Source organism: Anopheles darlingi, chromosome 3, assembly GCF_943734745.1.
Source record: "Anopheles darlingi chromosome 3, idAnoDarlMG_H_01, whole genome shotgun sequence".
NCBI classification, from domain to species: Eukaryota; Metazoa; Arthropoda; class Insecta; order Diptera; family Culicidae; genus Anopheles; species Anopheles darlingi.
The window spans coordinates 20,718,967-20,731,182 of NC_064875.1; the positions used below are offsets into that span (position 1 = coordinate 20,718,967).

Below are 12,216 nucleotides of genomic sequence, written 5' to 3' on the forward strand. Positions count from 1 at the left end.
AACAGGACACTAGACATTACACAGGGTTACATTCAGGTGGGTGGTGCACACCTTCAAGACTTTTACCCTTTGGAGAACAACGTCACAGCTACAGGCGGGACGGAAAGGGGAAAAGAAGAAAAGTGAAAAATGAGACAACGGGCAAGGCATGGCACGAAGGAACTGTAATGATAAGTAAACACACGAGGGGCGCTCTAACGATGGACCCATACTGTGTGTGTGTGTGCAGATGATCTGAAACAGCACGTCTCGCGGTGGTGTCACTCCACGTGACGTCACCGAAACGTCCGGTAAAGGGATGCGCGCACGACCGTGTGTGTCACCTTCTTCTTCTAGTTCACAACGGTGGCGATCATCACTCTCACACACAGAGATAGGCAGGATCGCTTATACACGCACGCAAGCACGCACGCACGACACCGAGTCGACACCGTTGTGAGCGGAGATTGCTTTATTTAACTCGAAAACGGCGAAAATGCCGGCAGAATCGACCGGTTCTGGGCGCGACTCAAGGCGGCGGAGAGGAGGAAGAACATCGCACGGACACAAACACACCGAAGGGAGATAAATGTGCAAGGTTGCTCTTTACTTGGATTTTACGGCGGAGATACGTCGGAGGAGCAAAAAAACTGATCCGTCCGATGACGTCACTGCGCACGTTACGGGTTTCCACGAACCGAAACTCCACTGCTGCTCCATTCTTCTCCACCCCTTGGGGATGGAGGAGATGTATCTTAAAAGGTTCTAACTCGCTCTCTCTCTATCGCTCTCGCATGTCTCTCTGTCTCTGAGTCCAATCGCGACTGCTGCTGCTGCTGCTGCTGCTGCTCACCAACACAGCACGCCATGGTTGCTGTCGTACGCAGTCCAGCAGCAGCAGCAGCATAGCATAACATCCGCTGCAATGCGAGGGTGTTGCCCTCCGGTGATAAGTTTTTTCACATAAAAAACATAAATATTTGGAACCCTCTTTCTCCACTGGCCTGCTGTGTGGAGTGCAGGATCGCACTTTCGTTCGTTTCGTTTCTTTTCTTATCGCTTCCTCCTCCGCATCCCCCCTTTTCCGCGCCTTGCAACAATGTGGATCTCGTGTCTCTGCGTCGGTCGCAATGGGCGGGTTAGCCACGATAATCTTGGAGCCGTAAATCATGCTAGCGCGAATATTGCGAAGGTCATCACCGTCATCATCATCCCCACGGTCGTCGTCATCTTCTCTGCCTGGATTAGCATTCTCATCCACGGCTTTTTTTACACCGTCCGCTAGTGGTGACGATGGTGTGCGTACGCATACTATGAAGGGCTGGGTTTGCGGTCGAAACGAAAGTATCCGGAAGTACTAGGACCCTGGATGACGACGAGAACGTTTTATTATGTGTTGGACACGGTGGTGGTACTGCTGCTGCTGCTGCTGCTGAAGGGAATTTGCATAACGATCGTGCGCGAGCGTGTCGCTGGTGAGATGCACAGATGGCTCGGGGTGTGACCGCGTTTCCCATTGCCACACACAACATAAAACCTGCCGAGCGCAATCCCCCAGAAACGCACCAATGTGGTGCTGCTGCTGGTGGTGGTCCGGATAGCAGAACAATCGCATCATCGTGCGTTTATTTTTAGAATACGCCAAAATCACAGAAAACCAAATAATGGTTCGGGGAGGCCGAGGAAACTCAGTTGGCGATGATGATGAAACCGTAGCGCACCGCCAATGGCATTAACGTGGGAATCGTTTCCAGATTATTAGGCGATCTTTTGCACGCCCAATATAATTGATTGAATATATTGAGATATTATTGGCATTTTACTGACGTCACGAGAGATAACAATTTCTTCATTCAATCTGAGGTACAGATGATTCATTATCAATGTATCGCTTCAATGTAGCCTGCACACGCTGAACAAATTGAAGCATTGATCAGTAATATTTGAAGTGTAAACGGCGCTTTACATTAAATTGTTTGTTTTATTAATAATAAACCTCTTTACGCCGACGAACGCCAGAAAACCAAGCTGATCCCGTGTGCCCGATTAGCTTATTGACAGGTTCATTGTAGCGTTGCTCCGCCGTCTGTGTCGCTCGTTTGTGGTGGCTTTAAATTGACCATAAAGTGCGATTAACGCTTGTAAACGAGTTCCGAAACGACGGTAGGTGGGCAGCCGCCGGTCCATCCATACTCACTGCACCACCATCAAACAGATTAACCTTTTTCTTTTCGTTCTGTGGTGTGAGAGGTGTTGGTTGATGGAATGACGATGAACACATGCCGGAGCCTGCTGGATAAGGCATGGAAAATAAATTATTTCCTAGAGTCCCGAGTCTCTCGAGGAAGAACGAAAAAAAAAAAAAGTTGATTCGTTCGAAGTGGGTTATTGCTTTACGACACAACGTGATTGCTGCGAATGCTCGAAGCTATCCCGCTGGACAGATTGCATTCCACAAGTAGATGAAACGAACCGACCGACTCCGTGAGTCGTTGTTGCAGCAGGCGACGGAACGATATCTAGCATGCGCCGTTGTCCTCGGAGCAAGAAAGCAGCAAAAGGTGGCAAAAAGGTGGTGGTTTTTTTTAATGTTTATCATCTTCGACGCGCCCACCAGTGTGTGTGTGTATGTCTGAGCAAGATGATATCATCACTAATCAAACATTGCGACAGACGACAGTAAAATGGCGGGGGCATGTGCAGGGAAAATGTTGAATGTTTATTTGAAAATGTGAGGCAAGATTGAACTAAAGAGAGCCGAAACTCAACATTAAACGTTCACGCGGGTTTGCTGTGTTGCTTCTGGGCAAACCCAATATCACACACATGTACACGCAGTTCAGATCAGTGTGTTTCAGTTCGTCAGTTCTTTGCCGAGGAGCAGCGAGAATCTAATCAGATTTTAAAAATAACTCCCAGCGCCAAATAACGAAACACGCGGCCAGCAGCAACCATAGCACACGTAATACGCGTATTGCGCGACGTTCGCTGTGTGAGGATGACTAAACGACGACCTGGCAACCTGCTACTGTTGCTACCGGTGGATGGTGTTACAGGAAAAACTCATTTACATGGATTGAGCTGTACCGAGATGAGTAACTAATAATGGAACAAAATAATTATGGCCAGCTGCAGCATGCATTTGATTGCAGATTATTGTATGTAGTGTCCTTGTTTCACCGTAACAATAACAAACTTTTTCGACAAAACAAATAGACCAGTTGTTTGGAGATGCAATATCCAGCACCAAGGATACTCATCAAAGAATGTCTTATTAAACCAAAAACACTTGTTCCATCGCTCCAAATAGCATCCAACCCGGTGCGAGCAGAATGCAAACCACAGGCAGAGCAAGCGGTGAAGGTTGCTACACAGACAGACACACACGTGCGCGGTGGTCACACTCCACATTTGCTGATTTCAAACGCCGGTGGCCCCCCCGTTGGGAGGTTGGAGAAGACGAGTTGCATTCCTTTAAACCAAAACCACTCGCTGTGTGTGTTTGTGTGTACGTGTTTGTATGTGCCCGCATCTCCCCATGCAACGCCACGGAACGCATTCGCATTTCGTTTCGCTGTTCCGCCACCGAATATTTGTTCTCTCGATGCAAAATCAGAAAAGCAAGCGATGATGTTCGCGTGTGATGATGATGATGACGATGATGATGAAAGGGTTTAAAAATGTTCTGCTGCATATCGACTGTATCTGGCGGCATGGCATGGCATGTGTGTGTGTGTGTGCGCAAGTGTGTGTAAGGAGGTAATATGTTCCGCGGATTCCCGGATCGGGGAGGATAGTCACACACCCACACGACCGCATGAACATACAGACAAGCGGTAATAATAACAAAAATAGGAACAAAAATAATGCGTTTAAAGGGGGAGCGAGCGAAGAGAAGATCTCGTTAACCTCGTTCCACCTCGGAGAATGCATTCTTAGCAGGCATAGAGGGGTCGGTCGGCTGCCAGACGACTTTTGCCAGCCATGGGTGCGCCATGTTAATTGAAAATCGAATGTCCATAAAAAATGCAACCTGGGCTAGCATGGTTGCTAAGATGCACCGGTCGTCAAGCAAATTGCAAGCATTCGCATTCGCAAGCTGGGCCCTCTTCTTGGGTGTCTGGCCTTTTTTTTCCTATTGTTCCGAGGTCGAAACACATCAAGTAGCCAGCACATTTCCAATATGAAAATGGTTCAAGAACCGAACGACCGACCGACCGACCGGGAACACTCGACACGACCCACACACACGGAGAGAGATTACCTTCGACAAAAAAGGCTTCTCTTTCGTCCGCGCTGCATGGGAAGAGCGGGTAGAGAGATGCGACCAACATAGACACCACCAACATAAAGGCACGCGGTCAAGCATCGTGTGGTGACCCCGTCGTCGTCGTCGTCGTCCGGGTGTGCATATGAAATTCGAATGGTCCACCGTCGCCTACTTGGACACGATTGCTGCTGCTGCTGCCTTCTTCTTCTTGAACTAAAGTTGCATCTCCCGATAAACCACTTCCTTCCCGCTGTTACTTATTCGGAATTTCCGCAAAATCTACTGCTGCTACAAGAGGGAAATTTTGAAATGTTTCGGGATGAGCAGGCGAACGACATTTAACGGGAAGAAAAAAGGGGTCGGTTTCGGGGCTTGGATGATGACGACGATGACGATGACGATGATGATGATGATGGTCGTCGACGACGCGCCGCTCGCGGGATTCTCAACGCTATCTCTGTGACACGCACACACACGCACTCCCGCTTCGACGCGTTTTATCTCGCGGCGACGGTGGCGTCGGCGGCGTCGGCGGCGCCGTTCCACATAGACAACGTGAGCATAAAACGGGAAGGCGACCGACCGAGTAAGCGAGACCGAGCGCATTGTCGAACGCGGCAGCGAGAGGAGGATGGCCGTACCACCATATTCACACTTGTCAAAAATGGGAAACACTCCTTGCGGCCGCCGTGCCGTGGAATCTACTGGAACAAAAACGCATACACACCGCGTGATTCAACGCATTACACACGCACGGTCGTCGCCTGCACTGCATCCCCCAACCGAGTGCACTTGGTGCATTTCCTGTCGAACTCACACTTCAGCGCATCACCGAGCACCACCACTCTTTTCATTCAAAGATTGACCACCGGATTGGGCCGCCCCCTCTAGAATCACACCTTTGCAAGTCGAGACTAGAACGCCCTGGGGACGTACTGAATAGAAGTTAAAGAGGAAGGAGGGTTCGGAGGGAACACTTGCCGTCGTCGTCGTTGTCGTTGCTAGCGAGAGAGAGGGCTGCGTGACCGCCGCGAGATGGCTTTTGCCGACGTTTAAACACACGGGGATGTCGAGAGACGACAACAGAACGACGACGACGGCCACGGCATTTCTCGGTCGGCGCCGCTTGCACCCACACATCATTAACGTGCGAGTTCGTGGGGGAAGAAGGGATGGGCGGGGTGCTCCACCCTCGTCGTGCCTACTCTTGAAGTTCGTGGCACATCAGAAGCGGTTGCTTGATGCGTTTGAAATTTTTTTTTAGTATTTTAAATTTTTGAGAAATTTAAAATAATTTCTGGATATTTTCGGTAAGATTATGTAAAATTGCATTCTGAAATTCGAACAGACGAATTTGAAATCTCTGGAAATCGCAGCCTATTTCGTGTTTGCGTTTTAACAAAAACTCGCGTTTGATGTGCCACCGCCTGGCCGGTTTTAAGCCTTTTTCCTCGTGATCTCCCACAATCCCGACCCGCACGCACACACACACAACCCAACACGAGAGGGCGCTCTCACTCACACGCATGCATAACTCGTGTGGAATACAAATTTCCGACGAAAACGAACTACGGCAAGAAGCGGCACTGGCGTCAAAGTAGGCATGGATTTTCACATTTCATCGACGCCTTTTCCGTTAAATATGATATTCAATGGAAAGCGCCACTTGGTGAAATTGTAGTTATCTTACTTTGGATGCACGATACTAGACGATTATTGCACGCACAACAAGAAAGCCCGACGACGACGAAACACGACAAGCGAGCGAGCGAGCGGGATGCCAACATTGTTCTCTTCACTCGTAACGCAGCATAACGCAGCATAACGCGGCGCGAAACACGGACTCCTGAAACCGCAATGATGTAAACGGCGAAGCCCTCTCGCTCAAATTTCAACAGTGCTCAAGCTAAATTTCAAATTGAAGCCAGCCTGAAACTCCGTCCAGACGAGCAACAAAGTTATCGCGATAACTTTCTCGCCCTACTGTTTACATACGATTTGACAGCTCCTAAGGGGGTTTTCACTCGTTCTCGCTTGCTCGCTGTCTACACGTGCATTCCAGTTATCGCGATAACTTCTCGACGGATTTGTATGGGATGACGTTTGTTTGCGAAGTTCTCGTCGAGAAATTCTCCAACATTCGTCATCGTCTGGACGGAGTTTGAGAAGAATTTTTACTTCCTCGAGCGTTTTTGGGATTTTTGGTATTCATTAATTTCTCCGTTGCGCTATCAGTTTTATTCTAGAGTTAGTCTCTGTGATCTGCCTAAAAAGATATCCAAGCGAGACAGACCACATGCGCCAGTCCATTAAAGTTCCAACGACGGAATCGATTTACTTTCTAGAACAACAAATTATATTTTTGCACAGTAATACAAGTCCACTACTATTTGTGTTTCTCGTCCTCTCTGGGTTTAAAAGGATCGCTCCACACTCGCATATCTGCAACGAATAAAGTATTATAAAATCAGTCGGATAAATCCGCTTTTATCTTCCACTAAAAGGCTTACTTCCAGGCTGAATGTCTTCCTGCTTGATTCCTGCCCTGTTGATTCTCTGTACTTTTTCTGTGGAAGAAAACAACGAAAATTACTAAATTGAAAGCGATCCACGGTGCTTGTGGTCTCACTATATTCCTCTGGGTACAACATCGGGTGCACGATGATGGGATAACAGGCGAGCGCAATGATTCCTACGATTCCTCCGACCAGCAGCGCATAGTTTTTCCCCTTCAATATGGTCGGTGCCATAGTGTCGTGGCGTGCGAGGGATTTCCACCTTATTAAACCAAAAAATCACCTCCAAAAACTGCAAAAACTTTCAAGAAATTTCCGCGGCCTGCGCGAGTTATGAAATCCAAAACAAACGCACTGACAGCACCCAGACCGCACACACACCACTTAACGATGCCGGTCAGCCATGCAGCGTCTATTTGGCGCAAAAACAACTCAGATCGCGTCGTGAAATTTCTTGTGAACGCGTTAACCGACAACTGCACGAGGTCATGAACGAGCTATACTCACAGAATAAGCGGCGACGCCAGGCCAAGGAACAGCAGCAGAATCTACAGCAACAGAATGAGAACAACGAGGACGATATTTGGAGCAGTCAGTTCTCGGTTCCGGCATCGCAAGCCCCCAGCCAGCGGCGGTATCTTTCCCAGCGCAGTAATCTCCAGCGATCGCAGTCCGTAAAGACGGGCCTCCGGGCACCGGTTAACTACTACGAGAGTGTGCTGTTTATGGCCGGCCTTAGCCTTGACGAGCCGGGCGGTGTCGTGGTGCTGAAGTGTGAACCGATCGTTTTCATGCACAAGCTGAAGAACGTTCTGCGCACCAACACCGACTATCCTGCCAACGTCGATCGCTTCCTGGCCGGCATCAAGTTGACCATGAACGATCGGACAAACTTCTTGAAGCTTCTCGAGTGTTGCCAAGTACAGCCAACGCCGCCACCGACGACGGCGACCGCAGCACCGGTGACTCAAATGGCATCCGGCGAGGTAGCCCGTAAACCGGTACAGGAAAGTTTAATGAAGATGTTCCTGCTGGTAGACTTTCTGCAGCTAAAGCTGATTGAGCTGCTGTTCGCGTACCTTCGCGAGGAGCTGGACAAAGCCGCCTCGTCGGGATCGAGCCAAGACTCGATCGTAGGGTTTGTACTATCGCAGCTCAAGTTCATCGATCATGTCCAAAACGGAGATCTGGTGTTTGAGAAGGTGTTCGAGTTGCTGGCGAAAGCAAACCGGAACGACGTGGTGTTTGATGAGATCATCTTCAGTATGGAGGACGTGATCGACGTATCGAAGCATGATGACGCGCTCAAACGGCTGCTGAAACTACGACCCAAACCAGAGGACCTCATTACACCCACCACGGTCGAAGTGTTTACGGGCATGTGCCTGAGTGTGGAAACACTGGAATTGCTACGCCGCAAAGTTATCCAGTACGCATCCGATGGATGCCCGCTGCGTTACTATCCTTCGCTGGCAAAGATGCTGTTAAAGTTCAATCGCAACGAACCACAGGAAAATCTGCACGCGATCGTGCGCGAGGTCCGTAAGTTGCTCGATACGGGCTCCAATCCGGATGCGTGGGCTACGGGAAGCGGTCCGGCGGAAGATGCCGCTGAGCAGATTCTACGTACCATCTACCAGGGCATGATGGCATCGGCAACACTGTTTGACTGTTGGATAGCCTCGATCAAGCAGCTACCAGCGGCTGAAGATCATCTACCGATCGATCTGCTGCTGCTTACGATGGCCACCACCATCAACGAGGTAAAGGCACCGCGCATTCGCAAACTCACGATCAAGAAGATATCGCAACAGTTCTTCACCGATGGCCATATGGATCAGCTGGTCAGTGGGTGCTTCCGGCGTGTGCTGCAGAACCATCTCGATAGCTTTCTGCAGCTGATTGAGGGTTGTACCCGCGAGAAGGCGGAACTCGTTTCTGGCTTCGGTGTGGCCTCACTGAGTGCACTCTTCGCGCTGGACCAATCGATCGTCACGACGGATAACCGGGTAGTGCTGAGTAAAATCGTTGGTTTTATCTGCGAAATGGCTTCAGCGAATGTGGTGAGCCGAAATGATTTCCTGATTGGCCGCTGCATCACCGCACTTCGTAAGTTGCCATCATACACACATGCGTGGGATTCGGAATTATATTATTGAATTACTAATTTGCAGGCAAACTGCATGAATCTCACCCGAGAGAGATCGAACGGAGTGCGGAGCTGCTGCTGAAGATACTGGACATAGCACCGGAACTGTCCCTCCGCCAGTACCGCCCTCTCATCGGTGTCATCTACGCTGCTGCCATTCCGAAACAAACGACGAGTGGAAATGGTGCTGATGAGGCCGCAAACGGCAATGAATCGATCCGCGACAATCTGGAGATCATTGTGAAGAAGCAGTTACTGTGCGATTGCAAGGACACAAAAAAGAAAGGCATCGTGGGGTTGGTGCAGATGGTTTACCATCTATCGCTGACTCCCGGTGCGGACGAAACCGAGCTAAGCTCGAGCTTCGATTCCGAGCGAACGATCGGTACGATAAGCGAGATACCGAGTGCCGTGGGGCGCACGATGGCCAATCTGATCAGTACGCTTTTCCTATCGACGAATCAATCGGCCGATCTGTTAGCCATATGCTACGACGAGCTGGCTACAATGTTCGCTCAACCACGGCCCAAGACGGCCCCGGGATGGGAGAAAACGTTCATCATGTGGCTGTGCGATATGGTGACGATGGACTTTCAGCTTCAGTTTTTGGTCGATGAAGACGCTACGCTGATTACACGGGGTGAGGATGATAAGGCGATCCGCTTGACACGTCAGCTCTGCATCAACCAGGTGGGCGAGGAAAACGCAAACGTCGAGGCGCAATCGATCGCGGTGAATGTGGCCGGTGTAGTGCTCGCACACCAGAGTCGTCACACGGTTAGCACCTTTTTGGCGCCCATTTTTCGCCTGATGCGGACACTGCATGCCGTGCGTTACGATGGGTCGCTCGAGTCGATCAATGCGCTGCTCGGTTGTGCGATCGTTGTGCCTGCCTTTTATGGGGACATCGGAGAAGAGGAACGACGCTTTTCGATCGATGCGTACGATGAAACGCTCTGCACGCAGCTGCTCGATGTGTACTTCTGCCTGGGGAACTGGTTCCGCGAGTGTATCGGTGCTTTCGTTGGCCAGCAGCAGGAAGCCATGATACGCCGAAAGGTATATACGGTGGTTTCGGGTTAGTTGAAGGAACAATTGTAATGATGGGCATTTGTTTGGTTCTCATTCATGTTTAGGTAATTGCGAGATTGCAAGAGCTCGTGAAGCTGGAGCATCATCTGGGCCGAATGCTGGAACGGATGTCCACCGAGTGCGAATATGTACCACCGTTGGCAGCGGATCATATGGAGGGTGTAGCGGCCTCAACGGCGTCGTCGACCTCGAAAAAGGCTAAGCCCACCGGTGAACCAACGGTCCGTCGGAAGAAAGCATCCACTAATCACGACAGAACCATCAATCTGGACGCTACGCTGAGCTCACAAGTGACCACCGGTGGTGTGGCGACCGCTAGCGCAGCAGGAACGGTGGGACACTTTAACGAGCAGAGCCTCTTGGTACGCTTCGGTTACGCCCTACGTCGTATCGATCCGGAGCTGGTGGAGCTGTTTGAAATTCCGCTCCGTCCGGTCCGTGTGCTGGAACCTGCCGATCAGCAAAGTGGTTCCTGTATCGCACTGCCCGAGTATCGTTGTATGCTGGCTAACGTAACGCTCGCACTGGAACAACCGGATACCGAGGTAACGTTCCAGCGGCGCATGATCGACCGCTGGACGGAGTTTGCCGAGCGTACGGCTATGTTGATGAGTGGATTGCGTGACAGCACCGAGAGGCTTCAACCGGCCCCAGCACAGGAATTGCTGCCCCTGAAATCGTGCTACCTATGGAGCATCAGGCTGGCCACGGCACTGTTCACCTGGAAGCGGTTCCGTGAGCCACGTGGTCGACCGGAACTGGAACGAGTGCTGCGAGTGCTAGCCGAGAAGATGACGGCAGGTCCGGCCAACAGTGACCACCATCTGGCCGATGTTGCCAAGCTACTGCTGAAAGAGCTGATCGTACGTGAGGCCTGCTTCGGTGATCTTTCGATTGCCGCACAGCTGTACCATCTTGGGCAAGCCATTGGCGAGAATATCGGAGAGCGGAACGTGGTATCGCGAGCGATAGCCAAATTTACGCGCAGTGTCCTGACGGCACCCGAATTCCAGCGAAGTTCCAGCGCAGAAGGTAAATCAGCTAATCAGCACTTTGTCACGCTGCTGGATGGATTGATCGGTACGATCGGTATGAAATCGTTGAAGCAGCTGATCGTCGAGATGGGCCAAGATTTGAGAATCATGGCGCGAGGATCGGCTAAGAGCAAATCCAAAGGACAGGCTACTATCGCTGCTGCGGAACACCCGATTGATGATGATGCCGTACGGACGTTTGTCTCCTTTAAACGACCACACTACGCACTACTGTTCAAGGGTCTTTGTCGGGCGTTTATACGGTTGCTGCAGGATGAGATACGTATCCGGAGTGGTGGCAGCAGTGGAACGCATGCACGCCGGCTCGAACTTTGGGAGGCCGCCTGCGAGGCGACCGGTGAGCTAACGAACATCGTGCGTCGTGCACAGCACCCCGCCAACTTTGGCGTATTTCTACGCTTCGCCCAGATTTTCATCAAGCTGTTCCTAAAGAGTGGCCTTCCGGTGCTGGAGGTGATCTTGCGTAGCTCCGCAGAGCGGGCCTCTAATCTGCTGTCAACGTTACAGAACACCACGCGCTACCTGCACAGTGTTTGCTGCCAGGCAAAGGTAGGCAGGGGAGTGAACGGTGCGGCCGTCTCCCAGATTCCGTACGTTCGCGAGTGCGTCGAAACGCTCGTGTACCGTGTGAAGGCGGCCCTCGTAGCGAATCGCTGTTCGTCCGTATTCTGGATGGGGAATCTGAAAAACAAAGACACACACGGTGAGCTGATCTTATCGCAATCCGTACACGATGATGACGATGATGAGGAAGATGGAGATGCAGTGGGGGAAGATGGACAGGAACCGGATAATGGAGATTCGGATATTGCGGACAATCTGAGTGAAGGAGAAGAGCAAACGGGCGCTGTCGCTACTACATCGAAAGCTACTCGTCCTCCAGGACGATCATCAACGGGCTCGATCGCATCGTTGACCAAATCATCACAAAGCAAGTGCTTCTAGCGACGGTACTTCTATCCAAGCGAAAGGAGTTACCCTCGGGAATGGTTTTTGGGCAAAATAAAGTTCATTCCATCCAAGCGATTTTTCTGTTATTTTTTAGGGCGCTTAAACCGGTGAGCGATCTTCCGGTTCGACCAACGTTCTTTCGGGTTCAATGTCTATACCGTCGTTCCATCTCAATCTGGGTCTAGCAAGGAGAACCTTGCTAAG

At 50.8% G+C, this 12,216-nt stretch overlaps 4 protein-coding genes across 8 annotated transcripts in view; 1 reads left to right on the top strand and 3 right to left on the bottom strand.

Annotated features, from left to right (window-relative positions):
* The window catches only part of LOC125955960 (growth factor receptor-bound protein 2), a 130,024-nt gene extending 123,977 nt beyond the window's left edge, over positions 1–6,047 (bottom strand). For 2 of the 5 annotated variants that reach the window (XR_007469123.1, XM_049687336.1), the window contains exons 1-2: positions 5,149–5,282; positions 1–88 (exon numbers count right to left, since the gene is read on the bottom strand). The exon at positions 1–88 is cut by the window's left edge and continues 653 nt beyond it. The gene's annotated coding sequence lies outside the window, so the exon portion shown is untranslated. Of the gene's footprint in view, positions 89–4,976; positions 4,997–5,066; positions 5,283–5,939 lie in introns of those variants that run through there. The other 3 variants (XM_049687337.1, XM_049687338.1, XM_049687339.1) reach the window with 3 other exon arrangements.
* LOC125955891 (clustered mitochondria protein homolog) overlaps positions 1–12,216 on the bottom strand; it is a 164,219-nt gene that overhangs the window by 71,422 nt on the left and 80,581 nt on the right. The window lies entirely within an intron of this gene.
* On the bottom strand, positions 6,585–7,104 carry LOC125955981 (small integral membrane protein 20-like). Its single transcript, XM_049687361.1, has 3 exons — positions 6,879–7,104; positions 6,760–6,816; positions 6,585–6,691 (listed from the first exon to the last, which is right to left on the bottom strand). Exons 1-3 carry the CDS (start codon positions 6,997–6,999, stop codon positions 6,636–6,638), a joined length of 234 nt encoding a protein of 77 aa, XP_049543318.1. The 5' UTR covers positions 7,000–7,104; the 3' UTR covers positions 6,585–6,635.
* On the top strand, positions 7,209–12,077 carry LOC125955890 (Fanconi anemia group D2 protein homolog). The gene is made up of 3 exons (XM_049687194.1): positions 7,209–8,874; positions 8,940–9,973; positions 10,051–12,077. Exons 1-3 carry the CDS (start codon positions 7,254–7,256, stop codon positions 12,004–12,006), a joined length of 4,611 nt encoding a protein of 1,536 aa, XP_049543151.1. The 5' UTR covers positions 7,209–7,253; the 3' UTR covers positions 12,007–12,077.

Coding starts and splice junctions, on each gene's coding strand:
- LOC125955981 (XM_049687361.1), bottom strand. CDS start 6,999: ATGGCACCGACCATATTGAAGGGGAAAAACTATGCGCTGCTGGTCGGA. Junction 6,817..6,878: donor GTTGTACCCAGAGGAATATA/GTGAGACCACAA, acceptor TTTCTTCCACAG/AAAAAGTACAGAGAATCAAC. Junction 6,692..6,759: donor GGAAGACATTCAGCCTGGAA/GTAAGCCTTTTA, acceptor TATTCGTTGCAG/ATATGCGAGTGTGGAGCGAT.
- LOC125955890 (XM_049687194.1), top strand. CDS start 7,254: ATGAACGAGCTATACTCACAGAATAAGCGGCGACGCCAGGCCAAGGAA. Junction 8,875..8,939: donor CCGCTGCATCACCGCACTTC/GTAAGTTGCCAT, acceptor ACTAATTTGCAG/GCAAACTGCATGAATCTCAC. Junction 9,974..10,050: donor AAGCCATGATACGCCGAAAG/GTATATACGGTG, acceptor ATTCATGTTTAG/GTAATTGCGAGATTGCAAGA.